The sequence below is a fragment of the Heterodontus francisci genome, chromosome 16 (assembly GCF_036365525.1).
Source record: "Heterodontus francisci isolate sHetFra1 chromosome 16, sHetFra1.hap1, whole genome shotgun sequence".
NCBI classification, from domain to species: Eukaryota; Metazoa; Chordata; class Chondrichthyes; order Heterodontiformes; family Heterodontidae; genus Heterodontus; species Heterodontus francisci.
This window is the reverse complement of record NC_090386.1, coordinates 89,266,401-89,292,058: the sequence shown is the minus strand read 5'-3', so window position 1 is coordinate 89,292,058 and position 25,658 is coordinate 89,266,401. Positions and strand designations below refer to the sequence as shown.

Sequence of the window (25,658 nt, the reverse complement as noted above, 5' to 3'; positions counted from 1 at the left end):
ACTTGCTCATGTCTCCGCCGCCATTTTATGCAGGGCAGCGGCGGCGAAAAACTTAAGGGCCTTTGCCCGCCTCCATGCAGATCTCCACGCAAGTGGGCATCCTGGAGCCGGGAGAAGCCACCTAATGCAACCAGGTGACTTCTCAGCGTCCAGGGGTGGCCCTCATGATCGGGCAACCTGTGCCCGAAGGAGGGCCGCCCCCTCTACCCCAATTGCCCCCAAGACCCAACACGCCCATCCCCCCAAACAATCACCTTTGCCTCACCGGGGCCTGACCGATTATCCCTGGCGAGACAACCAAAACTTACCTTCCTTCCCGGCCCCAGGCATCTTGTCCTCATGTTGGGCTGCAGTCCCAGCAGTGGCCACCGCTCCCAGTGGTGCTGCTGGGCCCAACTGCTGCTGACCTGCTGATTGGCTGGCAGCTCTATTAGGCGGGACTTCCTACCTCAAGCAGGTGGAAGTCCCGCCTCACACCAATTGAAGCCTGGGGACCCGCAAAATAGGGGTCGAATCCCTAGGCGAGGCAGAAGCGGGTTCACCGCCAGCTTTTCCGTCGGTGGCCAGCTCCCGTCTGCCTAGGGTAAAATTCTGGCCAGTGACATACAGAGAACACTAGGTCAGTATAAATTGTATTTTTCTGTTTCTTCACAACCTGAGTCTATTGTCTTTCTTTGTTTAGTTGTTAGAAGGTGCAATTGGTGTTGCAGCTGTCCCCTGCCTTGAAAATGTCATACACATTTACCAGTGGAAACATTGTCAGTGCTCCAATCATGGACCCCAACTGTACTGCTGCTCCACACCACACCAGGGCACTGTGGCTCACATTGCGCAAAATGATTCCAGTCATGACCTTGACATACGACATGGCTGCGGAAAACAAAATCCACGAAAGGATCTGCGTGATTAGGAAAAACAGATTGTTATACAAAGGCACAAAACAAAGTTAGCTCAATAAAATGTGCACAATATTAATTCATTCAACAACCTAAGATTGGCTTGATGCATTTATATGTAGCACCTTTCACGACCCCAGCACATCCCAAAGCGTTTTATAGCCAATGAAGTACCTTTGAAGTGTAGTCACTGTCGTAATATGGGAAACACACCAGCCAATTTGTGCACAGCAAGCTTCCACAAACAGTAATGCGATAATGACCAGATAATCTGTTTTTAGTGATATTGGCATAAATGCTCAGTGGTTCCACAGCCATAGAGATTATAATGGAATTTAACACCTACTGTGGGATTGGTCCCATGCCTTCCTTTTCCCCTCATTTCCCTTCCCCCAGCAGTTCTCCTGAGTTGGGCCAAAGCCTGATACACCAGCAACTAGAGTTCTGAGTCCAAACGTTCTCAGGCGACACCAGTTTTCCAATGCCCATTCACACACAGCTCCTTAAACAGCATGGTCGGAGTTCTGACGGCACGGGAGTCCCGTCAACCAGCCGGAATATGGCAGCAGGACAGCTGATGGGAGCCAGTAGGTCATTAATTCATTAATTAACATATTTAAATCCTGCTCCTGTCACCGAGCGGCGGGGGGATCGCCACTAGGCTTCGCCATCACCGGTAATATGGGGCAGGGCCTTCCCGGCGTCGAGGACCGTGGCGGGCCTCTCCCAGAGGCATTTTCCGGGCTCCCCCCCCCCCACCCCCACCATGACCCCTGCTTCGGGAGGATGGTAAAATTCAGCCACCAGAATCTTGCAACTTAGAAGTGAGAATGCTAACAATGGAGCCAAAGCTGACAAGAGCAATGGGACAGAATCATATAATTGGAGCTAGGCTAATCAGGTGGCAAATCAGGAGCGCATTATTATACATGAAGGGTGACGGAAATCTGGAACTCTCTCTCTCATAGGCTGTGGATGCCGTCAAGTCTGAGACAGGTAGATTTTGGTTAGGTAAGGGTATCAAGGAATATGAAGCAAAGGTGGGAAATGGAGTTGAGGTAGAGATCAACTGCAATCTAATTGAATGGCAGAGCAGGCCTTGGGGCCGAATGGCCTCCTCCTGTTACATATGAGCATACAAACATACGAATTAAGAGCAAGTGTAGGCCACTCGACCCCTCAAGCTTGGTCTGCCATTCAATAGGTTCATGGCTGAACTGATTACTCCACATATCCATCCATTTACCCCCTTGCTTATCAAGAATCTATCTACCTCTGCCTTAAAAATATTCAAAGAGCCTCTGCTTCCACTGCCTTTTGAGGAAGAGAATTCCAAAGACTCACGACCCTCTGAGAGAAAAATTTCTCCTCATCTCTGTCTTAAATGGGTGACCCCTTATTTTTAAATAGTGACCCCTAGTTCTAGATTCTCCCACAAGGGGAAACATCCTTTCCACATCCACCCTGTCAAGACCCCTCAGGATCTTATATGTTTCAATCAAGTTGCCTCTTAATCTTCTAAATTCTAGCGGATACAAGCCTAGCCTGTCCAATCTTTCCTCGTAAGACAGCCCGCCTATTCCAGGTATTAGTATGGTAAACCTTCTCAGTACTGCCTCCAACGCATTTACATCCTTCCTTAAATAAGGAGACCAGTACTGTCCACAGTACGCCAGATGTGGTCTCACCAATGCCCTGTATAACTGAAGCATAACCTCCCTACTTTTGTATTCAATTCTCCTCACGATAAACGATAACATTCTATTAGCTTTCCTAATTACGTGCTGTACCTGCATACCAACCTTTTGCGATTCATGCATTAGGACACCCAGATCCCTCTGCATCTCAGAGCTCTGCAATCTCTCACCATTTAGATAATATGCTTCTTTTTTATTCTTCCTGCCAAAATGGACAATTTCCCACTTTCCCACATTATACTCCATTTGCCAGGTCTTTGCCCACTCATTTAACCTATCTATATCCCTTTGTAGCCTCCTTATGTCCACTTCACAAGTTACTTTCCTACTTATCTTTGTGTCATCAGCAAATTTAGCAACCATACCTTCGGTCCCTTCAACTAAGTCATTTATATAAATTGTAAAACGTTGAGGCACCAGCACAGATCCCCATGGCACACTACTCGTTACATCTTGCCAACCAGAAAATGACCCATTTATGCCTACTCTCTGTTTCCTGTTAGCTAACCAATCTTCTATCCATGCCAATATGTTACCCCTTCTGCCATGAGCTTTAATTTTCTGTAATAATCTTTGATGGGGCACCTTATCAAATGCCTTCTGGAAATCTAAGTACAATACATCCACTGGTTCCCCTTTATCCACAGCACATGTAACTCCCTCAAAGAACTCCAATAAATTGGTTAAACATGATTTCCCTTTCACAAAACCCTATTGATTCTGCCTGATTACCTTGATTTTTTTTTAATACCCTGCTATAACATCGTCAATAATAGCTTCTAACATTTTCCCTGATGTTCAGCTAACTGGTCTGTAGCTTTCTGCTTTCTGTCTCCCTCCCTTTTTGAATAAAGGAGTTACATTCCTAATTACTGTTCTTAATTTTCCTGTGTAATGTTAGGAAACTGAGCCACAAGGAGAGTTGGAAGCCCCAGCTGTCTGCTCCGGGTAAAATCTCAGCTGCTCTCAGCCTTGCTTAACTCTGTCACTACAACAAAATATTAGACAGAGTAAAGCATTTAAAGAATGGAATATGAAAAGTGCTGCATCAAATTGGAAAATGTGAAAGAAATTGCTGGCTGGAACAAATTTGGCTCATATAAAAAATTTAATATTATTAAATCAATCTGTACATAACCTACAATCATGAAAATTATGGTTATATAATTAGTATTTTATGGCCAGAAGTAATAACTCTTTAAACCACAAAAGTGCTGATGTATAAATGTTTTAAAGGAAGACTAATTGGAATAATGTTTTTAGATTGAACAATTGTAGCCCCAGGGGACCAGGCAAATTCTCAGCTCCAGTCTGTGTTGATTTAAAAGCTTATTAATCTAGGAAGGCTCATGACATGGCATCAAGCAATATTTTTTTTAAAAAGGTAAGAACAGTATTCTCCCAGGACCTGCTTTCATAGAAACAGCGAATGATATGGCACTGAAGCAGGCCATTCAGCCCACTGTGCCTGTGCTGACCCTTTGAAAGAGCTATCCAATTAATCACAGTTCCCCTGCTGACATAAGGAAACTTTCTTTCACACAGCAAGTTGTTGTGATCTGGAATGCACTGCCTGAAAGGAAGCAGATTCAACTGCGACTTGCAAAAGATATATGGATAAACACTTGAAGGGGAAAAATTTACATTGCGATGCATTTGCATAGCTCTTTCAAAGAGCCGGCACAGGCACAATGGGCTGAATGGCCTCCTTCTGTGTTATATCATTCTATGATTCTACTCTTTCCCCACAGCCCTGCAATTTTTCCACTTCAAGTATTTATCTAATTTCCTTTTGAAAGTTATTATTGAATCTGCTTCCACCGCCCTTTCTGGCAGCGCATTCCAGATCATAACAACTCACTGCGTAAAAGCTTCTTCTCATCTCCCACTCTGCTTCTTTCAAAAATCACATTAAATCATTGTCCCTTGCTATGGGAGACAGTTTCTCTTCATTCAAATCCCTTCATGATTTTAAACACTTCTATGAAATCTCCCTCAACCTTCTCTGCTCTGGAAAGCTCGTGTGCATTGAAGTTGCCTTTCACCTTAGGGAACATAGGAACAGGAAGAGGCCATTCAGCCCCTTGAGTCTGACCCACCATTCAATGAGATCATAGCTGATCTGTATTCTAACTCACTTGCCTTGGCTCCATATCCTTAATACTCTCCACTAATAAAAACCTAAGAGCTACTATCTACTACTTCTTCCACACTTCCATCACCTTTTGCATGAAGAAAATTGAATGGCCTCCTCCTGAGGTTCCCAGCATCACAGATGCTAGTCTTCAGCCAATCAGATTCACTCAACGTGATATCAAGAAACAACTGAAGGCACTGGATACTGCATAGGCTATGGGCCCTGACAACATTCCAGCAATAGTACTGAAGACTTGTGCTGCAGCACTAGCCGCACCCCTAGCCAAGCTGTTCCAGTACAGCCACAACACTGGCATCCACCTGGCAAATTAAGAATGAGTGGGAGAGAGTAGGAATGGAGAGGAATGCTCACAGTAATAAAGGACTCTGAAAAACTGGTTACCATGATGCAGCAATTAAACCGTTTGTAACAGCTGAAATAATCTGATTAAAGCCACCACAGGGTTTAATACATTGTAAAACTTGATGGATGATCACGATTTTTTTTTAATCCCCTGAAAATGTACAGGAGCAAAATATGAGAAAATATTACACATTCAATCACAAACCTCCATTGCTTTAAATGAAAATTTAAAATTACTGCAGTCCATCAGTGGGAAAGCGGCTTTGCAAAGGGAGGATAAGGAAACATCCACAACTAATCCCTTATCTTAAACCTAAGCAAGGGCAAGGCTCTTGTGCAGGACACTAGAAAGGTTGAAAAATGTAACAAGAAACGAAAGTCAAGACCTGTGATTAAAATCAGAAGGAATGCATCAGTCCATCTGGCCAACTTCAACATGCAACAGAACACGCAGTTCAATACCTGAATCAATAATTGCCTGGAACTTTCTCCTAAAATACCTGATGATATCAGTGTTAATCAGCCTGCTGGGCAGTCTAGTCAAAACATTCCCCACCTTCTGTATGCAACTGTTATATATGTTTTTTTTGTTCCCCACCCCTTGGTGTACAATAGTATATCTGATCTGTCTATTCACTACCCTTCTGTCTGCTGTAGTTCTACTTGGTCTGTCCATTCACCTTCCCTCTCGTAAGCTAGAAATAGAAATAAATAAGTACAATGGGCGACCCCTTATTTTTTAACAGTACATTACAGAGACATGGCTGCAGGATGACATGGATTGGGACATGAATATTGAAGGGTACATGACATTTAGGAAGGACAGGAGCTGGGAAGAAGTGGAGGGGTGGCTCTGTTAATTAATGATGGTATTAGCACAATAGAGAGGTTTCAGGCTTCCCACAGTCACCATACAGGCAGAGCACAGGCCAAATTAAGAATGAGTGGGAGTTCAGGAAACCAGGGTGTAGAAGCAGTTTGGGTAGAGATTAGAAATCATAAAGGCAAGAAGTCACTTGTGGGAGTGGTGAACAGGCCGCCTAACATTAACCACACTGTAGAAAGGGGTATAAAGGAAGAAATAATTGCAGCCTGTCAGAAAGGTACAGCGATAATCATGGGGGATTTTAACCTACATATAGACTGGAAAAGTCAGATGGGCAGAGGTAGCCTTGATGAGGAGTACATAGAATGTTTTCGGAATAATTTCTTGGAACAGTACGTTCTGGAGCCAACCAGAGAGCAGGCTACACTAGACCTGGTATTGTGCAACGAGATAGGATTAATTAATGACCTCATAGTTAAGGCACCCCTAGGTAGCAGCAATCATAATATGATTGAATTTTACATTCAGTTTGAGGGAGAGAAGAGTGGGTCCAAGACCAGTATTTTAAATTTAAATAAAAGCAATAACGAGGGCATGAAAACAGAGCTAGCTAAAGTAAACTAGCAAATAAAGTTAAGGAATAGGTCAGCAGAGACACACTGGCAGACATTTAAGGGAATATTTCAGTATACACAGAATAGATGCATTCCAACGAGAAAGAAAAATTCCAAGGGGGGGGGGACCCGCCATCCATGGTTAACTAAAACAGTTAAAGATAGTATCAACTTAAATAAAAAGCATATAATTGCACAAAGATGGGTGACAGGTCAGAAAATTGGACCAAATATAAATAACAGCAAAGATTGACTAAAAGATTGATAAGGAAGGTAAAATTAGAGTACGAGAGAAAGCTAGCTAGAAATATAAAGACAGATAGTAAGAGTTTCTATAGATATTTTAAGAAGAAAAGAGTTAACAAAGTGAACGTTGGCCCTACAGAAAGTGAGTCTGGGAATTAATAATGGACAATAAGAAGATGGCAGATGAATTGAACAGGTATTTTGCATCAGTCTTCATTATAGAGGATACAAGTAAAATCCTAGAATTAGCTGTTAATCAGGACAGGAAGGGAGGGAGGAACTCAAGAAAATTACAATCACCAGGGCAGTGGTACTGAACAAATTGTTGGAGCTGCGGGCTGACAAGACCTCAGGTCCTGGTGGACTTCATCCTAGTGTCTTAAAAGAAGTGGTTAGTGAGATAGTTGATGTGTTAGTTTTAATTTTCCAAAATTCCCTAGGTTCCGCTAGACTGGAAAATAGCAAATGTAACTCCTTTATTCAAAAGTGAGGGAGACAGAAAGCAGGAAACTGCAGGCCAGTTAGCTTAGGGAAAATGTTAGAAGCTATTATTAAAGACATGATTGCAGAGCACATAGGAAAATTCAAGGTGATCAGGCAGAATCAACACGGTTTTGTTAAAGGGAAATCATGTTTGACCAATTTATTGGAGTTCTTTGAGGAAATTACATGTGCTGTGGATGAAGGGGAACTGGTGGATGTATTGTACTTAGATTTCCAGAAGGCATTTGATAAGGTGCAAGACAATCAACTAATTAAAGAGGACATTAATAGTAACAAGACTCTGTCACCATTTGATTTTTGAAGGCAACTCTGGAGTTACGAATCCCCACGCTACCTGACATTGCATTTTCTGACAGGCCTTTATTCTTCCCTTTTATTCCATACTCACAATCAGAACGGCACCAGCTTCCGAATGCTGGAGTAAGGGACATGGACTTAGCGCAGCCATTGCCATGTTATAAGCGCCAAACGCTGTACCAACCAGAGAGAGGGATCCCAGCAATACTAAGGACCTGAAAAATGAGGGGGAGAGAAAAAATCAGATTGAAGCTTGTCAAATTCTCATTGTGACATTCTCTAATGAACTGTTTCTTCAAAACCAGTCATTGTGCCAGACAATCTGGAAGTCTGTGTTGACTGAGATAACAATCTAGAACTTTATTTTGTAATTACATAACCTTTGGAAGGCCAAGAGAGAGACTCATTGTAAGTTAGAATGAATTAGACATTTTTATTTCATAAATATGTTATTTTTGGAATGCACACTATCCTCTCACCATGGATGCAACACATTGTTTATAATTCCTGTCTGATAGAGAAACCATTAAAAGAACTAACTCACTAATACAATAACCAAAGCAACATAGGCACTGACCAACTGAACAGACTACTTCAGATTTCATGGTCCAACTCGATTTATCTTGTTTTTGATGTAACTGGTCACTCCTGTAAGTGAACCTTGTGCCCCCTATGATCTGGAGTGTACCTTTACAGCCCAATATGTTTTTCAAACATTAGCATAGCCCAGGAATCATAACACAAGCCACTTATTGTGTGTACAGGATATCATAATCTCTCACATGACCCTACACGTGCTGTCCCGTCATTTGGGAAAAAAGATTGAAAAACAACTTGTAAGACAATGACAAATGTAAAACCAGCCAATTGTTTTATTTCACATGGGGTATTTGAGTGAATAAAATATTGCTTTGCAGCGAGATACATTTATTTACTCATGGTCCTCATGTAAAGTAAAAATTATACAAATCTTTTCTATTTTCAAGCCAGAATACTTACAAATTCACTGTCTCTAGACTAGTTAGACTGAAATCCCTTATCATTCCTCAGCCTGATCTCTCACTGCCTCAGAGTTCCCTCTCCAGTGGGGGAGAGAAAGAAAAGAAAGAGAAAAGAGTAAAAGAAAAAAGAGAGAGAAAGAAGAGAAAGAAAGGGAGAGAAAGAGAGAAAGAAAAAGAGAGTTTTCTGACCCTCCCTTAACTCTGTACCATGAGGATTGGCCCACTGAGCTGCCAATCAAAGTTATTACCCTGAACAAAATACCTTCCCTTATGAAAGCTCAAGGCACCTGTTTATGCCTCCTTGTATAGAGGAGGCTTGGGGCATGATGACGTTCCATAAAAAGCAGTCCTTATGTTGCCTTGTCAAAAATACATTTTCTTTAAAACACATTTCTCATTAGAACTTTTTGGCATGGCTCCAAAGAAAACTCTCTAGAAAGTGTCTATTGTGAGATCCAAACTGATACGACAGTAAGTGTAGATCACCATGCACACGTCCTGCAGGCAATTCATTCATCACTGTTACTTCAACTCCTAGAGTGATATTACCCGTTGACTTGGATCTCCTGGACTAGTTTTGACTGCCTGAGGAGATCCAAGAGAAATTTTTTCCCCTAATTATCCCTGTTTTTCTCCCCCTGTTTTTTTTTACTTTCCCAGGAGATTACTTGCCTGTAAGGAGGGGTGGGGGCAGTGGGGGTGGGGGGGGGGCGGGATATAAGTAAGTGTTTTGTCATAATGATGAACAGTGGCCTAATAGAGGTCTTTAAAAATTAATGGCTACTTAACAGCAGCTTCCTGCCTTCAGTTCGATTTTACTGAAGGTGAGACCTAGCGGCCTCCTGGTGGCCTCAGGAGTGGTCCCTCCAATGGTGGTAATCAATGGCCCCCAGAGGCTCCCTCTGACAGCAATGGCTGCCCCTGTGGCAAGACCAGCCCTCCCAACCCTCACCGGCAGCTTTGGAAGCAGGGGTTTGTCCCTTAAAGGGCCAGTGTCCCTGATGGCAGGCAGTTAATTGGCTGCCCGCTGTAAAATTGCACTGGGGATCTGCCAATGGGCCAGGACGGTGGCTGGATTTTATTGGCGGCAAGCTTCAAAAATGGCGGCCCGCTCACCAAAGAACCGCCGAGATCTCAAGCGTGGCGGCTCATTTAAATAGCCCAGGCGGGCCTCCCACCCCGATCACGTGGAGGGGGTGGGCTGTCCATCCCTGGCAATGGCATCAGCTGACTGTGCACAGGCACTGACGCCATTTTTAAAGGGCTGTCAGCCCTACTGGTGTATTTAAATATTAAAAGATAGATTGAATTAAATTAAATAAATACATCTCTTTTGCCCCTCTCCCACCCCCCAATAACAATAAAATTAATTATTTGCCCTTCCCCCCCAAAAACACATACCTTTACCATCTGATCCTCGCTCCCACCCCCCAAACTGCATAAACTTTAAATAACAACCCTTCCCACCATCCCCTACACCCATGACATTATATTGACCCCGTCCCCAACCCCCACACTAAGAAACTTACCTCCTCCCACCTCCCCACCAGTGTTGCACCTCGTTCCCCCAGGCAGGGATCCGAAGGCGCGGGCGTGCTGGCCGTCGTACTGAAGATCGCAGTGGGCCCTCAAGAGGAGGCGTAAGTATATTTAAATTAATTAATTTAATTGATTTAAATATTCAAATTATGGTCACCAGTGCCTCCCCGCTGCCTGGAGGATCGGGCCGGGTCCTGCTGTGATCGGGCCGGATCTTGCTGGCATCGAGGTCCTTGGTGGGCCTCATCTTCAGGACCACCACCCCCCCCCCCGCCCCCACCACCCCCGTCACAGATCCTGACGTCTAGGGCTCCTTAAAATCCAGCCCACTCTCTCCTCTCGCCTTCTAGCCCACCACCAGGACCCCCGTCACCGGGATAAAATCCCGGCCAAAGAGACTAACAGACGACAACCAGGAAGCTGTCCCAAAAAACTTGAAATGTCCATTTGCACAGCTTCTGATTTTAACCAATTTTGGGTGCTGGGAAATTAGCTACATTGTGATGGGGAACCATTAAGCTCTTCATTCTCTGACGGATCCTGCTGGCTATGAATTGCTGTTTTCAAAACGTACTGGTAAGTGGGAATTTTTTTTGATCTGTGTTTGAATTCAAAGTGAATATTTATTCTTAATTTAAAGTGGCATTTTAAAAAATATCTATTTGTGTCAGAAATGCCAAAATCTGGAACTAAACTTGCTAAGTGTCCATTGTGCCAGGTCCAATGTTGCTGACTTGACTAGATTTTAATATGAAATGGTGTAAGAGAACCGGACGGCTGCTACCCAGTGATGTTCAGCAAATACACGAGCCTATCTTTCACAAGTTCTTGTGGCACATTAGTGGGATCGTTTTCTGTGTGCCTTTTGCAATCTAAGAATGCACAGATGTAGTTTGCAGCAGGTGTATAGGCTTATGCCAATGCAGTACAAAGTACACACACTGTGTCAGGATTCCAAGAGATATTTTTGTCTTTCTGTGTAGAACTAGGACATTTGCATTGACACTGATGAGACCTCCACAAGTAGTCATTTTCATTCATTACTCAGAAGTGCACAGGTTCTCTAAGTCATAAATCAAAGAATAATATGAATGCACCATTGACAATACTCCACAAACCTAATGCCCTTGGTTGCTACCAAGGTTACCATGATGCAGAGCTGGAAACCGTGCACATTATGCACATCAGGCCGGATAATATCATAATTTCTTTTTTATTCGTTCATGGGATGTGAGCATCGCTGACAAGGCCAGCATTTGTTGCACATCCCGAATTGCTCTTGAGAAGGTGGTTGTGAGCCGCCTTCTTGAACCTCTGCAGTCCATGTATCGCCCATCTCCGGCACTACCTCAGCTCATCTGCTGCTGAAAGCCCCATCCATGCTTTTGTTACCTCCAGACTCAACTATTCCAATGCTCTCCTGGCCGACCTCCCATCTTCTGCCCTCCATAAACAGTAGCCCATCTAATAACAAAAACAAGAAATGCTGGAACCACTCAGCAGGTCTGGCAGCATCTGTGGAAAGAGAAGCAGAGTTAACGTTTCGGGTCAGTGACCCTTCTTCGGAACTGACAAATATTAGAAAAATCACAGATTATAAGCAAGTGAGGTGGGGGTGGGGCAAGAGATAACAAAGGAGAAGGTGCAGATTGGACCAGGCCACATAGCTGACCAAAAGGTCATGGAGCAAAGGCAAACAATATGTTAATGGTGTGTTGAAAGACAAAGCATTAGTACAGATTAGGTGTGAATACACTGAATATTGAACAGCAGCAAGTGCAAACCTGAAAAAAAACCTGAAAAAAACAGTCGGTAAGCAAACTGAACAAACTAAGATGAAATGAAATAAATGCAAAAAAAGATAGTAAAAAATGTAAAAAAGAATGTAAAAAAAAGGAAGAAAAAATAACTAAAAATAAAAGTAAAATGGGGGGCTGTCATGCTCTGAAATTATTGAACTCAATGTTCAGTCCGGCAGGCTGTAGTGTGCCTAATCGGTAGATGAGATGCTGCTCCTCGAGCTTGCGTTGATGTTCACTGGAACACTGCAGCAATCCCAGGACAGAGATGTGAGCATGAGAGCAGGGGGGAGTGTTGAAATGGCAAGCAACCGGAAGCTCAGGGTCCTGCTTGCGGACTGAGCGGAGATGTTCCGCAAAGCGGTCACCCAGTCTGCGCTTGGTCTCCCCAATGTAGAGGAGACCACACTGTGAGCAGCGAATACAGTATACTGCATTGAAAGAAGTACAAGTAAATCGCTGCTTCACCTGAAAGGAGTGTTTGGGGCCTGGGATAGTGAGGAGAGGGGAGGTAAATGGGCAGGTATTACACCTCCTGCGATTGCAGGGGAAGGTGCCCTGGGACGGGGATGAGGTGGTGGGGGTAATGGAGGAGTGGACCAGGGTGTCACGGAGGGAATGATCCCTTCGGAATGCTGACAGGGGAAGGGAGGGGAAGATGCGACTGGTAGTGGCATCACGCTGGAGGTGGCGAAAATGGCGGAGGATGATCCTTTGGATATGGAGGCTGGTGGGATGAAAAGTGAGGACAAGGGGAACCCTGTCACGGTTCTGGGAGGGAGGGGAAGGGGTGAGGGTAGAGGTGCGGGGAATGGGTCGGACACGGTTGAGGGCCCTGTCAACCACAGTGGGGGGAAATCCTCGGTTGAGGAAAAAGGAGGTCATATCAGAAGCACCGTCATGGAAGGTAACATCATCAGAGCAGATGCGTCAGAGACGGAGAAACTGGGAGAATGGAATGGAGTCCTTACAGGAGGTAGGGTGTGAAGAAGTGTAGTCGAGGTAGCTGTGGGAGTCGGTAGGCTTATAATGGATATTGGTAGACAACCTATCCCCAGAGATGGAGACAGAGAAGTCGAGGAAGGGAAGGGAAGTGTCAGAGATGGACCATGTAAAGGTGAGAGAAGGGTGGAAATTGGAAGCAAAGTTGATAAAGTTTTCTAGTTCGGGGCGGGAGCAGGAAACGGCACCGATACAGTCATCAATGTACCGGAAAAAGAGTTGGGGGAGGGGGCCTGAGTAGGACTGGAACAAAGAATGCTCGACATATCCCACAAAAAGACAGGCATAACTAGGACCCATGCGGGTACCCATAGCGACACCTTTTACTTGAAGGAAGTGCGTGGAGTTGAAGGAGAAGTTGTTCAATGTGAGAACAAGTTCAGCCAGGCGGAGGAGGGTGGTGGTGGATGGGGACTGGTTGGGCCTCTGTTCCAGGGAGAAGCGGAGAGCCCTCAAACCATCCTGGTGGGGGATGGAGGTGTAGAGCGATTGGACGTCCATAGTGAAGAGGAGGCGGTTGGGACCAGGAAACTGGAAATTGTCAAAATGACGTAGGGCATCAGAAGAGTCACGGATGTAGGTGGGAAGAGACTGGACGAGCGGAGAAAGGATAGAGTCTAGATAGGAAGAAATAAGTTCAGTGGGGCAGGAGCAGGCTGACACAATGGGTCTGCCGGGACATTCCCGTTTGTGGATTTTGGGAAGGAGGTAGAAGCGGGCTGTCCGGGGTTGTGGGACTATGAGGTTGGAAACCGGAGAGGGAAGATCTCCAGAGGAGATGAGGTCAGTGACAGTCCTTTGGACGGTGGCTTGATGTTCGGTGGTGGGGTCATGGTCCAGAGGGAGGTAGGAAGAGGTGTCTGTGAGTTGGCGTTGAGCTTCTGCAAGGTAGAGGTCGGTACGCCATACAACAACAGCACCACCCTTGTCTGCAGGTTTTATGACCATGTCGGGGTTAGACCTGAGAGAACGGAGTGCCTCAAGTTCAGAGGGGGACAGGTTAGAGTGAGTGAGGGGGGCAGAGAAATTGAGACGACCAATGTCTCGCCGACAGTTTTCAATGAAGCTGATCATCTAATAAGCTGCCATCCATATCCTAATGTGCATCAAATCCTGTTCACCCATCACCCATGTGCTTACTGATTTACATTGGTTCCTGATCTACTCACCCCTCCATTTTAAAATTCTCATCATTATGTTCAAGTCACTCCATGGCCTCCCCCTATCTCTATAACCTCCTCCAGCCCTACAACCCTCCAAGATCTCTGCATTCCTCCAGTGCTGGCTTCTTGTGCACCCCGATTTTCTTTGCCCCATCATTAGTGGCTGTGCCTTGAGTCATCTAGGCCCCAAGCTCTCCCTAAACCGATCCCAATTTCTACCTCTCTCTCTCTCCTCTTTTAGGACACTTCTTAGAACCTCTCTCTTCGCTCCAACTTTCGGTCGCCTGTCCTAATGTCACCTTTTTTGACTTAGAGTCAATTTTTGTTCGGTTATGCTCCTATGAAGTGTCTTGAGTCATTTTACTACATTAAAAGTGCTATACAAATGCAAGCTGTTGTTGAAAAATGGGCTCATTCAGTCCATGTGGGGTAGGTACACCCACAGTGCTATTAGGAAGGGAGTTCCAGGATTTTGACCAAGTGACAGTGAAGGAACGGCGATATAGTTCCAAGTCAGGATGGTGCGTGGCTTGGTGGGGATCTTGCAGGTGGTGGTGTTCCCATGTATTTGCTGCCCTTGTCCTTCTAGGAGGTCAAGGTCATGGGTTTGGAAGGTGCTGTCGAAGGAGCCTTGATGCTTTGCTGCAGTGCATCTTGTAGATGGTACACACTGCTGCCACTGTGCATCGGTGGTGGAGGGAGTGAATGTTTGTGCATGAGGTGCCAATCAAGCGGGCTGCTTTGTCCTGGATGGTGTCAAGCTTCTTGAGTGTTGTCGGAGCTGCACCCATCCAGGCGAGTGGAGTGTATTCCATCACACTCCTGACCTGTGCCTTGTAGATGGTGGATAGGCTTTGAGGAGTCAGGAGGTGAGTTACTCGCCTCAGGATTCCTAGCCTCTGACCTGCTCTTGTAGCCACGGTATTTATATGGCTACTCCAGTTCAGTTTCTGGTCAATGGTAACCCCCCCAGGAAGTTGATAGTGGGGGTATTTAGCGATGGTAATGCCATTGAATGTCAAGGGGAGATGCTCTCTTGTTGGAGATAGTCATTGTCTTTTCATAATTAGTAAGCACAGGGTAAGTATTTATTAAACAGCCCAAAATAGCCGACTTGCTTAATAACTCATAAGCGGTGCTTTTGTGATCGACTCCTGTGATAACGGCAAATGGTCAGCACAATTTGGCTTCTACGCACGTTAAGAATTAAGTGGTGTGGACTGCATTTGCAGTGTGCATTTTTTTTTCTCATTGCCTGGACAGATCTCTCTTCTGTTCTAACATGCTTGACAGACTGACTTCTCATGTAAGATTGCTGTTGTATTTGTTGACTAAGTGCTGATAACTGTACCCTTGCCTTCCTGATCATAATTTATCTTTAGAGGAGAGCTAAAACCAAATGATGAATGTTCACGAGCAGAGGGATAACCTTGTTTTTTGCCAGCTGAATTCAGGTCAGAAACCTGAAGCAAACAATTTAGATATTTAGAGAAACACAGCTGTTTTGCTGCTTTCTTGTTGAAATATTTTAGTATATAATATTCTTGTTTCAGTCACTTTCTATAATGTGTGGGAATGTCTTGTTCTTATTGTCATCTGCTTTATCAATAATGAACTTTACTAAATAGAAAAACTTCCTTTATAGGCAGCCTAGTTTTTTTACTCATTCATGGGATGTGGGCATCGCTGGCTAGGCCAGCATTTATCCCTAAATGTCCTTGAGAAGGTGGATAAACTGCTTTCTTCAACCGCTGCAGTCCAGTACAAACAGACGCCCAGTACAGATCAAAATACATCTGAAAATGTGCCAAAAATCTCAACAGAAAATACTGGAAACACTCAGCAGGTCTGGCAGTGTCTGTGGAGAGAGAAAAAGAGTGAATGTTTCAGGTCTGTGACTGTTTTGCTGAAAGTGAACACTTGATCCCTTTACCTAATAAAAACCTATCAATCTAAATCTTTCATGTTCAATTGACCGAGGCTTTTAAGGAGCGCATTCTAGGTTTCTATTAATGTAGCAAAATATCCCAAGGCGCTTTGCAGAGAGTCATCAAACAAAAATTGACATTGAGTTACGAAAGGAGATAATAGGGCATGTGACCAAAAGCTCGGTAAAAGAGGAAAGTTTGAAGGTGCATCTTAGAGGAGGAAAGTAAAGTAGAGAGGTGGAGTGGTTTAGGGAGGGAATTCCACAGCTTAGGACCTTGGCAGCTGAAGGTATGGCTACCAATGGTGGCGCGATTAAAATTTGAGATGCCCAAGAGGCCAGAATTGGTGGAGCACAGAGATCTTGGAGGTTTCTGAAGCTGAAGAAGATTACAGCGATAGGGAGGGACAAGGCCATGGAGGAATTTGAAAACAGGGATAAAAATTTTAAAATTGAGGCCTTGCTGGACCAGGAGCCAATGTGGGTCAGTGAGCACAGAGGGTGATGGGGAAACGGGTCTCGGTGCGAGTTAGGACGCAGGCAGCAGAGTGTTAGATAACCTCAAGTTTACAGAGGGTGCATGATAGGCGGTCAGCCAGGAATGCATTGGAATAGTCAAGTCTGGAGGTAACAAAGGCATGGAAGAGGCTTTCAGCAGCAGATGAGCTGAGGCAGGAGTGGAGTCAGGTGATGTTACGGACGTGCAAATAGAAGGTCTTAGTGATGGTGGAGATCAGGTCAGCAGCTCACCTTGGGTTCAAATACGACCACATATCTTCACCAAAAACTGAACAGAAATGATACATCTTTCTGCTTTGATTATTCAGCTCTGACATCTCCAATGGCACAGCAGTTCAGGAACCATGATGTTATATGGAATATTTGATCTGATTTGTCCATTGTAACAAATAAAACTTCAAACTGTATTTGCCAGCAGACATTCATTGATCCATAAAACGCACTACACAGCACCCTAAGGACTCAGCAATGACAAGTCAGCATTTCCCGTTCGCAATAACAGGTCTATTATTAAACTTTCTGCAAAGCAGAACAATTTATTCTGATTAAAAATGTGCATTTTGCTCGCGGGCAAATTCCATTGTTTGATATTTCTGGCTGATCTAATAGATTATCTGCTAAAAATTAAAAATTCGAGCTCAGTGGATGCACCATACCATATGGTACTGAACTATCCAGACTAGGAATGGGGAACATAGGAATAGGAGGAGGCCATTCAGCCCCTCGAGATTGTTCAGTTCTGTTAGATCGTGGCTAATCTGTACTTCAACTCTATTTACGTGCTTTAGCTCCATAACCCTTGATACCCTTACCTAACAAAATTACATCGATATGAGTCTTGGTGAAAGCTACAATTTGTCTTACCATCCACTGTCTTTTGGGAAGTGAGTCCCAGACTTCAACTACACTTGAATGACTGATGACTGTATCGGTGCCGTTCCCTGCTCCCGCCCGGAACTAGAAAACTTTATCAACTTTGCATCTAACCCTAACCCTTCTCTCACCTTTACATGCTCCATCTCCAACACTTCCCTTCCCGTGCTTGACTTCTCTGTCTCCATCTCTGGGGACAGGTTGTCTACTAATATTCGTTATAAGCCCATCGACTCCCTCGACTACACTTCTTCACAATCTGCCTCCTGTAAGGACTCCATTCCATTCTTCCAGTTTCTCCGTCTTTGACGCATCTGCTCTGATGATGCTATCTTCCACAACAGTGCTTCTGATATGTCTTCCTTTTTCCTCAACCAAGGATTCCCCCCCACTGTGGTTGACAGGGCCCTCAACCGTGTCTGGCCCATTTCCCGCACCTCAGCCCTCACATCTTCCCCTCCCTCCCAGAACTGCGACAGGGTTCCCCTTGTCCTCACTTTCCAGCCCACCAGCCTCCACATCCAAAGGATCATCCTCTGCCATTTCCACCACATCCAGCGTGATGCCACTACCAAAAGCATCTTCCCCTCCCTTCCCCTGTCAGCATTCCAAAGGGATCGTTCCCTCCGCGACACCCTGGTCCACTCCTCCATTACCCCCACCACCTCAACCCTTCCAATGGCATCTTCCCCTGCAATCACAGCAGGTGTAATACCTGCCCATTTACCTCCTCTCTCCTCACTATCAAAGGCCCTAAACACTCCTTTCAGGTGAAGCAGCGATTTACTTGTACTTTTTTCAATGTAGTATACTGTATTCACTGCTCACAATGTGGTCTCCTCTACATTGGGGAGACCAAATGCAGATTGGGTGACCGCTTTGCAGAACATCTCTGCTCAGTCCGCAAGCAGGACCCCGAGCTTCCGGTTGCTTGCCATTTCAACACCCCCTCCCCCCTTGCTCTCATGCTCACATCTCTGTCCTGGGATTGCTGCAGTGTTCCAGTGAACATCAACACAAGCTCGAGGAACAGCATCTCATTTACCGATTAAGTACACTACAGCCTGCCGGACTGAAGATTGAGTTCAATAATTTCAGAACATGACGGGCCCCCCTTTTTATTTTTAGTCATTTCTTCTTTTTTGTTTTTATTTGTTTATTTTATTTTAGTTTGTTTAGTTTGTTTCTACTGTGCCTACCCACTGTTTTTCTTAATGTTTGTGCTTGGAACCAGGGCTGTTCATTTTACAGTCAATTGACACCCTCTCTGTACTAATGCTTTGCCTTTCACAACACCATTAACATACCATTTGCCTTTGTTCCATGACCTTCTGGTCAGTTATTCTCTGTGACCTTGTCCTATCTACACCTTCTCTTTTGTTATCTCTTGCCCCACCCCCGCTTTACTTGCATAAAACCTATTACATTTCTAATATTTGTCAGTTCTGATGAAGGTCACTGACCTGAAAGGTTAACTCTGCTTCTGTCTCCACAGATGCTGCCAGACCTGCTGAGTATTTCTAGCACTTCTTGTTTTTATTTCAGATTTTCAGCATCTGCAGTATTTTGCTTTTATTCAACTACACTTTATGTGGATAAAAGTCTTTCATGATTTCCCTCCTAAATGGTCCAGCTCTAATTTAACGATTATATCCCCTCATTCTTAAGTCCACCAACAATTCATTGATTTCCTTCTCGGGAGAGATGGACCTCTTTCTGGCTGGGACAGAGATCACATCGTCCATAAGCCTAGCCGTTGCAAGGAATTATCAGGGCCAGAGTGATCTCCTAAACTAGTTTTGATTGCCTGGAGGGCAATGATGGGGGGTGGGGGGGTGGGGGGGGTGGTGGGGGCAGAGAGGAATTTCCCAGACTATTCCTCCCAAATAGAGGGAGACGGTGCCGTAGTAGTAATGCTACTGAACTAGCAATCCAGAGGCCCAGGCTAATGCAGCTGGTGGAATTTAAATTCAATTAACTAATACAAATCTGGAATTGAAAGCTAGTTTCAGGTAATGGTGCCATGAAACTATCATTGAGTGTCATAAAAACCCATCTGGTTCACTAATGTCCTTTAGGGAAGGAAATCTGCTGTCCTTACCTGGTCTGGCCTACATGTGACTCCAGACCCACAGCAATGTGGTTCACTCTTAATTGCCGTCTGAAATGGCCTAGCAAGCCACTCCGTTCAAGGACAATTATGGACGGGCCTTGCCAGTGACGCCCACATCCCACGAAAGAACAAAAAAAGAAAATTGCCATGGGTTTTTATCTCTTTTCCCGCCTCTCTCAGAAGATCACATGGTTTAGGTGATATGTGAAGGGTATGTGTCCTGGCCTGGCGAAAGATCTTACACAAATCGACGACTCTCGGAAGACCGCCATCATTAACAACGAGCTCCGTAGTTTCAATGTGGACATTGCAGCACTTCAGGAGACATGCCTCCCTGTGAGTGAATCACTAAGAGAGCAAGACTACACCTTCTACTGTCAGGGTAGGGATCCAGAAGAACCAGGATAGCATGGAGTTCTGAGAGTATAGCAGGTTTGGCACTCTTGATTATTTCAGGGGTAATGCCATCCTTTCCAGGGGCTTTTCCACTGGCTAGGGAATCAATGGCATCACTGAGTTCCGATTTTGTTGGCTGTTCGTCCAGCTTATCCATGACTGCAGAGATTGGGCTGCATTGAGGGCGGTATCAGTGACAACATTTTCCCTGGAGTACAGTTCTAGGTAGTGCTCCACCCAGCGGTCTATTTGCTTGCATTGGTCAGTGATCGTGTCCCCTGAATTAGACTTGAGGGGGCGATCTTCTTGATGGTTGGCCCAAAAGCTCTCTTAATGCCATCATACATTCCTCTGATGTTTCTGGTGTCGGAGGCCAGCTGATTACGACTGCATAGGTGTTGCCAGTAGTCATTTGCACAGCGCCTGGACGTTCTTTGTGCAGCGCTTCTGGCTACTTTAATGCTACGAATGTTAACTCGCTGGGGGCTTTCTTGTAGTTTAACAGTGCAATGCGCGTAGTGGCTATGACAGGTTTCAGCTCTTCAAAGTGAGATTGAAGCCAGTCTGCATTCTGCTTCTCACGTTTGCCAAAGGTGATCATTGCTGACTCATAGATGGCATCTCTGATGTGGGCCCACTTCGTCTCTGCATCCCCTGCAGGAGTGTTTTGAAGGGCCTTTTCAAGTGAATTTAGAAACACTAGTTAGAAACTAGTGTTGATGCGCGGGCGGCCCTTCTGCTTGGAGTGATGTAGCTTCTTTGGTTTGAGTCTAACTTTGCTGCACACCAGGGAGCGGTCGGTGTCGCAGTCCGCACTGTGGAAGCTGCTTGTGTTTTGGACACTCTTTATAGAGGCTCGCCTTGTGACGATGAGGTCCAGCTGGTGCCAACGACGTGATCTTGGGTGCCTCCATGAAACCTGGTGACAGGGTTTAGTATGAAAGAAGGAGTTGGTGATGCAGAGGTTGTGATAGGTACACAGCTCCAGCAGTCTCTGTCCATTCTCATTCATACTTCCCATGCCATAGCACCCAAGGCAGGAGGGCCATGAGTCATGTCGTCCCCAACCCTGGCATTAAAGCCCCCCCACCAGGAACAAATGTTCAGTATTAGGAATGCTACTAATGATATTATGGAATTTCTCGTAGAACTGGTCTTTAACTTCAGGTAGGGAGCAGAGTGTTGGAGCATAGATGCTGAATAGCTGTACTGGACCAGAGCAGTCGGATGGACAGTATGCGTTCCGAGCCATTTGAAGCTGGCTCTATCATGCTGAGCAAAGAGTTTCTGATGGTGAAGCCCACTCCATGCTGTCTTAGTTCTTCAGGATCCCTACCCTGACAGCAGAAGGTGTAGTCTTGCTCTCTTAGCGATCCGCTCGCAGGGAGGCGTGTCTCCTGAAGTGCTGCAATGTCCACATTGAGCCTACTGAGCTTGTTAATGATGGCGGTCTTCCGAGAGTCATCGATTTGTCTAAGATCTTCCGACAGGCCAGGACACATACCCTTCACATATCACCTAAACCATGTGATTACGGTTAGTAGTATAGGTGCCAATTTAGGTGCATTTGGAGTACACTTGCATTTCCTTCTCAGTCACTGCTGGACCACCTGCTTGCCTGTATCTCATTCTCTTGCTTACCCTTCTTCTGGCTCATTGCTTGATTCTTGATGCATGTCTGTCTGCTGGCACACTGGCTCACCTCCACAATTCCCAACGCTTTGCCTGCCTGAACCTGACTGCACACCCACCCAATTACTGGAATCCCCAGGGTAGAAATTGGTATGCGTTGCACCCATTTTTGGCATAAAATGGGTGCAAAATAAGTTAGTACTGGGACAACCTGAGCCCAATCTGTATAGCTGTTGGTCCCAATGCTAAATTCGTGGGCGGCATGTACAGGGCTGTGAGAGAGAGCACAGCAGTGAGAATTGATTTGACTTACTCTAGCAGACAGCAAGATCAGACACATTGGGCCAAATGGCTTTGTTCTGTTCTGTGAACTTTTACAATTCTACAGCTGTCATTGAATCGTCTTTGCCCATGGGACTGCGCCACACTGCTATTTGGTACCTTCCTAGGGGTGGGGAAGGAAGAAATTTGGCTGAAAATGTATGAGAATTGCTATTATTCTTGATCCATTTATCCAGTAAATTATTTGGCAAATCACCAAAATTTGTACCTATGAGGAGTTTTTCCAGGAATGCTAGGCATTGGCTCCTACACAGAGTCATTTCCTAGCAAGTTGATTCCAAACTGGACCAAACAGTAGTCGTCACATCACAATTCATGGTTCGTTCTAGCTCAATTCTGTTGCATGGTAAAAGACATTAGAATGAACCCATTACAATGGTCTCACCGTATACAAATTCCATTACTTTCTATCATGCCTACCTGTTGGGTAAAAACAAAGCAATGATGCAAGCACCAGGATTAGCCATGGAACCCAGAGCGGCAGACAGGTGGTAAGCTGTGCTTCCATAGGGTAAGCATGAATAAGACTGCACTGATGGTAGAACACCATTGGTTAATGAATTCACCCAGACGATGAGAAGATAAATGAACAGAAGCTGGTGCCTGGAGTACTTAGTGAAGGTAAGTTGTGTTTCGTTTGTGAATGTAGCTTGAGCCATTGCCTTCCTAGGACTAGTTAGACTGGAGCTTTGTGGATCCGCTGGTCGCTCAGAGATGTATTTCTTCAGCTCTATTTCAGTGGTTGAGATTTGCATCACTTGGTTAGACACTTGCTCTTCATTAAGCTCCTTGTGAGGTAACCATGGGACCCGTGTGAGGAAAACAAAAGACACCAAGCAGAAAACCATCATAACCACGAGGACAGCTAAGAATATTTCAGTAGAGAAGTTGGCAGGTGAGTAATGAGTTTCAATCTGGTAAACATTTGTCTCGTCTGTGATGTTCCCAATGGTCACGTTGGCTGGTTTTGAAACATTCACGCACTTTACCATCCCAACACCTTGGCCTAGTGCCACAAGACCAGGGACAAAGCCACTCAGGCCTTCTCCAATGAAATAGGTGGTCATGTACCTTGGCTGGAGTCTCATCATGAAAGGAAGAAAGGTCACGGAAGATGTACAGTCCACTACTGACAAGAAAAAGGCCAGTATGAGAAATGCCATACTGTGAGATTTACCTGCCAGTACTGTTGTTTCTTTCCAGCAGAATACCATCAGCAAGGTGGCCAAAATTCCAATGCTGATAATAATGTAGATGGCAATGATCTCCTTCATCTTCCCTGGTGCAAACTTGTGTATGAGAGTGACAAACAGAGGTCCCACATTGGCCAGTTGAATGATGACAGTGAGGTAAGAGGGCAGGTCCCATCCTTCAGGCAAAACATTCACAATAAGCGGAAGCTCCACCCAAAGACCATTGATGGCAAGCCATGAGCCTGAGCCAAACATACAGGCCAGTAAGTGGATGGCGAGGGACATGGTGCTGTGATACTGGTCTGTCTATGGGACAGTGCTCATTTGCATTAGGCAGTACAGGGCTGAGAGGAGCTATGCAACGTCTCCTGAAATGCAAAGAAACAATAATACAATTATATAAAAGCAAAATACTGCAGATGCTGTAAATCTGAAATAAAACAGAAAATGCTGGAAATACTCAGCAGGTCTGACAGCATCTGTCGGGAGAGAAGCAGAGTTAACATTTCAGGTCTGTGACCTTTCATCAGAATAAAACAATTATGTTTTTATCAATAAAGTACTAAAAAAAAAGTGTTCTTTGCTTATTGAGAACACCTAGGGCAAAACAGCCCCCTATCCCCAGGGTTTAGAACTCAGCCACTCACATTATAGCAACAACAACAACAACTTGCATTTGTATAGTGCTTTTAACAGACCAAGGCACTTCAGAAAAATGCTATCAAGCAAAATTTGTCACTGAGCCACATAAGGAGATATAAGAGCAGATGACCAAATGCTTGGCCAAAGAGGTAGGCTTTAAGTAGTGCCTTAAAGAAAAGAGAGGTAGAGAGATTTAGGAAGGGAATTCCAGAGTTTAGAGCCTAATCACAGCCACCAATCATGGAGCGATTAAAATTGAAGATGCTCAAGAGATCAGAATTGGAGGAGCACAGATATCTCGGAGGATTGTAGGACCTTTCACCTCTCTTTCAAAATCATCATTCTCTCCCAAGTGTGATGAAATTTTCTCACCGTGCTATCTTCCCTGTTTTCCTCCCTCAGCCTCTGCACCGAATGACTACTCATCCTCAGGGATTTCAACCTCCATCATAACTTATCATGTTGTCTGTCGTCTGAGTTCACTGCCCTCTTGTCCTCCCTAAATCTCTCCCTGCATGTAAACTGCCCAACCCATGGTCAAGGCCATCCGCCCTGACTTTGCCATCACACATGTCTTGCTAGTCTTATCGTAACAATTACAGACAAGGCCATCTCTGATCACTTCCTTGTATCACACAGTACCCACATCCCTCTTCCATGTCCCAGATCTATTCTCCTTCTGTACGTCTCTGGAACAAACTATCCCCCAATTCACTTATACCTTCACTTTCAAAATCCCAACTGCCTCTGACCCTCCGTTCATGACAACATTTCTGCAGCCACTGATTATCTCAACTGCATCTCCACTTTTGATGCCCTAGTTCCCAATAAAACCATTACTCGCTCTCTCACCCTGGCCGTTTCCCCTGGTACAGCATTCATGTCTGCTCCCTTAGCTCCATGGGACGCAGACTTGAAAGATTATAGAGGGCAACTAGTTTAGCCATCCATCACCAGATCTGGCTGGACTACTTAAAACGCTATCAGGTCTTGCTCTCATCAGCTAAAACTGTTCACTATTGCAGGATCATCCTGGAATGCAAAGATAATTCCAGCTTCTTTTCTCTACTGCATACTGTCTTCTTAAACCACCCACACCTCCACACCTCCAACAATAAATGCGAGGAGCTCATGGACTTCTTTGGCACTAAGATCGACACTATCTGATCAGCTGCCTCTGCCACATCTCTTCCTTCCATTAGCCCATCAGGGCAAACTTCCTCTAATGCTCCTCCCTGCACTAGCGCTAAACTCCCATCTTTCTCTTGTTTCTCTCTGATCTCCTCTCATGCCCTCTCTGATCTCATCTTGTCCATAAGACTACTATTCCCACTAAACTGGGTACAGCCAACTTCCCCTCCTGGTCCCCATGTTAGCCAATACTGTTAATGTTCTCTCTCTTCAGGTGTAATCTTTCTCTCCTTTAAATCTGCTGCCATCACCCCTCTCCTCAAAAGATCAACCCTCGGCCCACTGTCCTGGCAAACTATCATCCCATCTTCAACCTCCCTTTCCTCTGCAAAGTCCTTGAATGTGTTGTCGCCTCTCAAATGTATTCCCATCTTTTCTGGAACTCCATCTTTGAATCGCTCCAATCAGGTTTCTGCCCCTGTCACTGAAACAGCTCTTACCAAAGTCACAAAGGACATCCTATGTGGCTGTGACAAAGGTAAACCTTCCCTCCTCTTATTTCTCAACCTGTCTGCAGCCTTTGACATGGTTGACCACACCATTCTCCTCCAATGCCTCTCCATTTTCATCCAGCTGGGTGGGACTGCTCTCACCTGGTTCATTCTTATCTATCGAATCATAGCCAGCCAATCACTTGCAATGGCTTCTCTTCCTGCTCCCGCACCATTACCTCTGTTGGCCCCCTCCTATTTCTCATCTACATGCTGCCCCTCGGTGACATCATCTGAAAGCATTAGATTAGTTTT

The 25,658-nt window shown here is 45.0% G+C and overlaps 1 protein-coding gene across 1 annotated transcript in view; it reads right to left on the bottom strand.

Annotated features, from left to right (window-relative positions):
• Positions 1-249: 249 nt before the first annotated feature.
• Positions 250-25,658, bottom strand: part of slc52a3-1 (solute carrier family 52 member 3-1) — a 34,342-nt gene continuing 8,933 nt past the window's right edge. The window contains exons 2-4 of the mRNA XM_068048849.1: positions 22,307-23,447; positions 7,672-7,795; positions 250-898 (exon numbers count right to left, since the gene is read on the bottom strand). Of these exons, the coding sequence (XP_067904950.1) occupies positions 686-898; positions 7,672-7,795; positions 22,307-23,364 (1,395 nt within the window). The 5' untranslated portion in view covers positions 23,365-23,447 and the 3' untranslated portion in view covers positions 250-685. The remainder of the gene's footprint in view (positions 899-7,671; positions 7,796-22,306; positions 23,448-25,658) is intronic.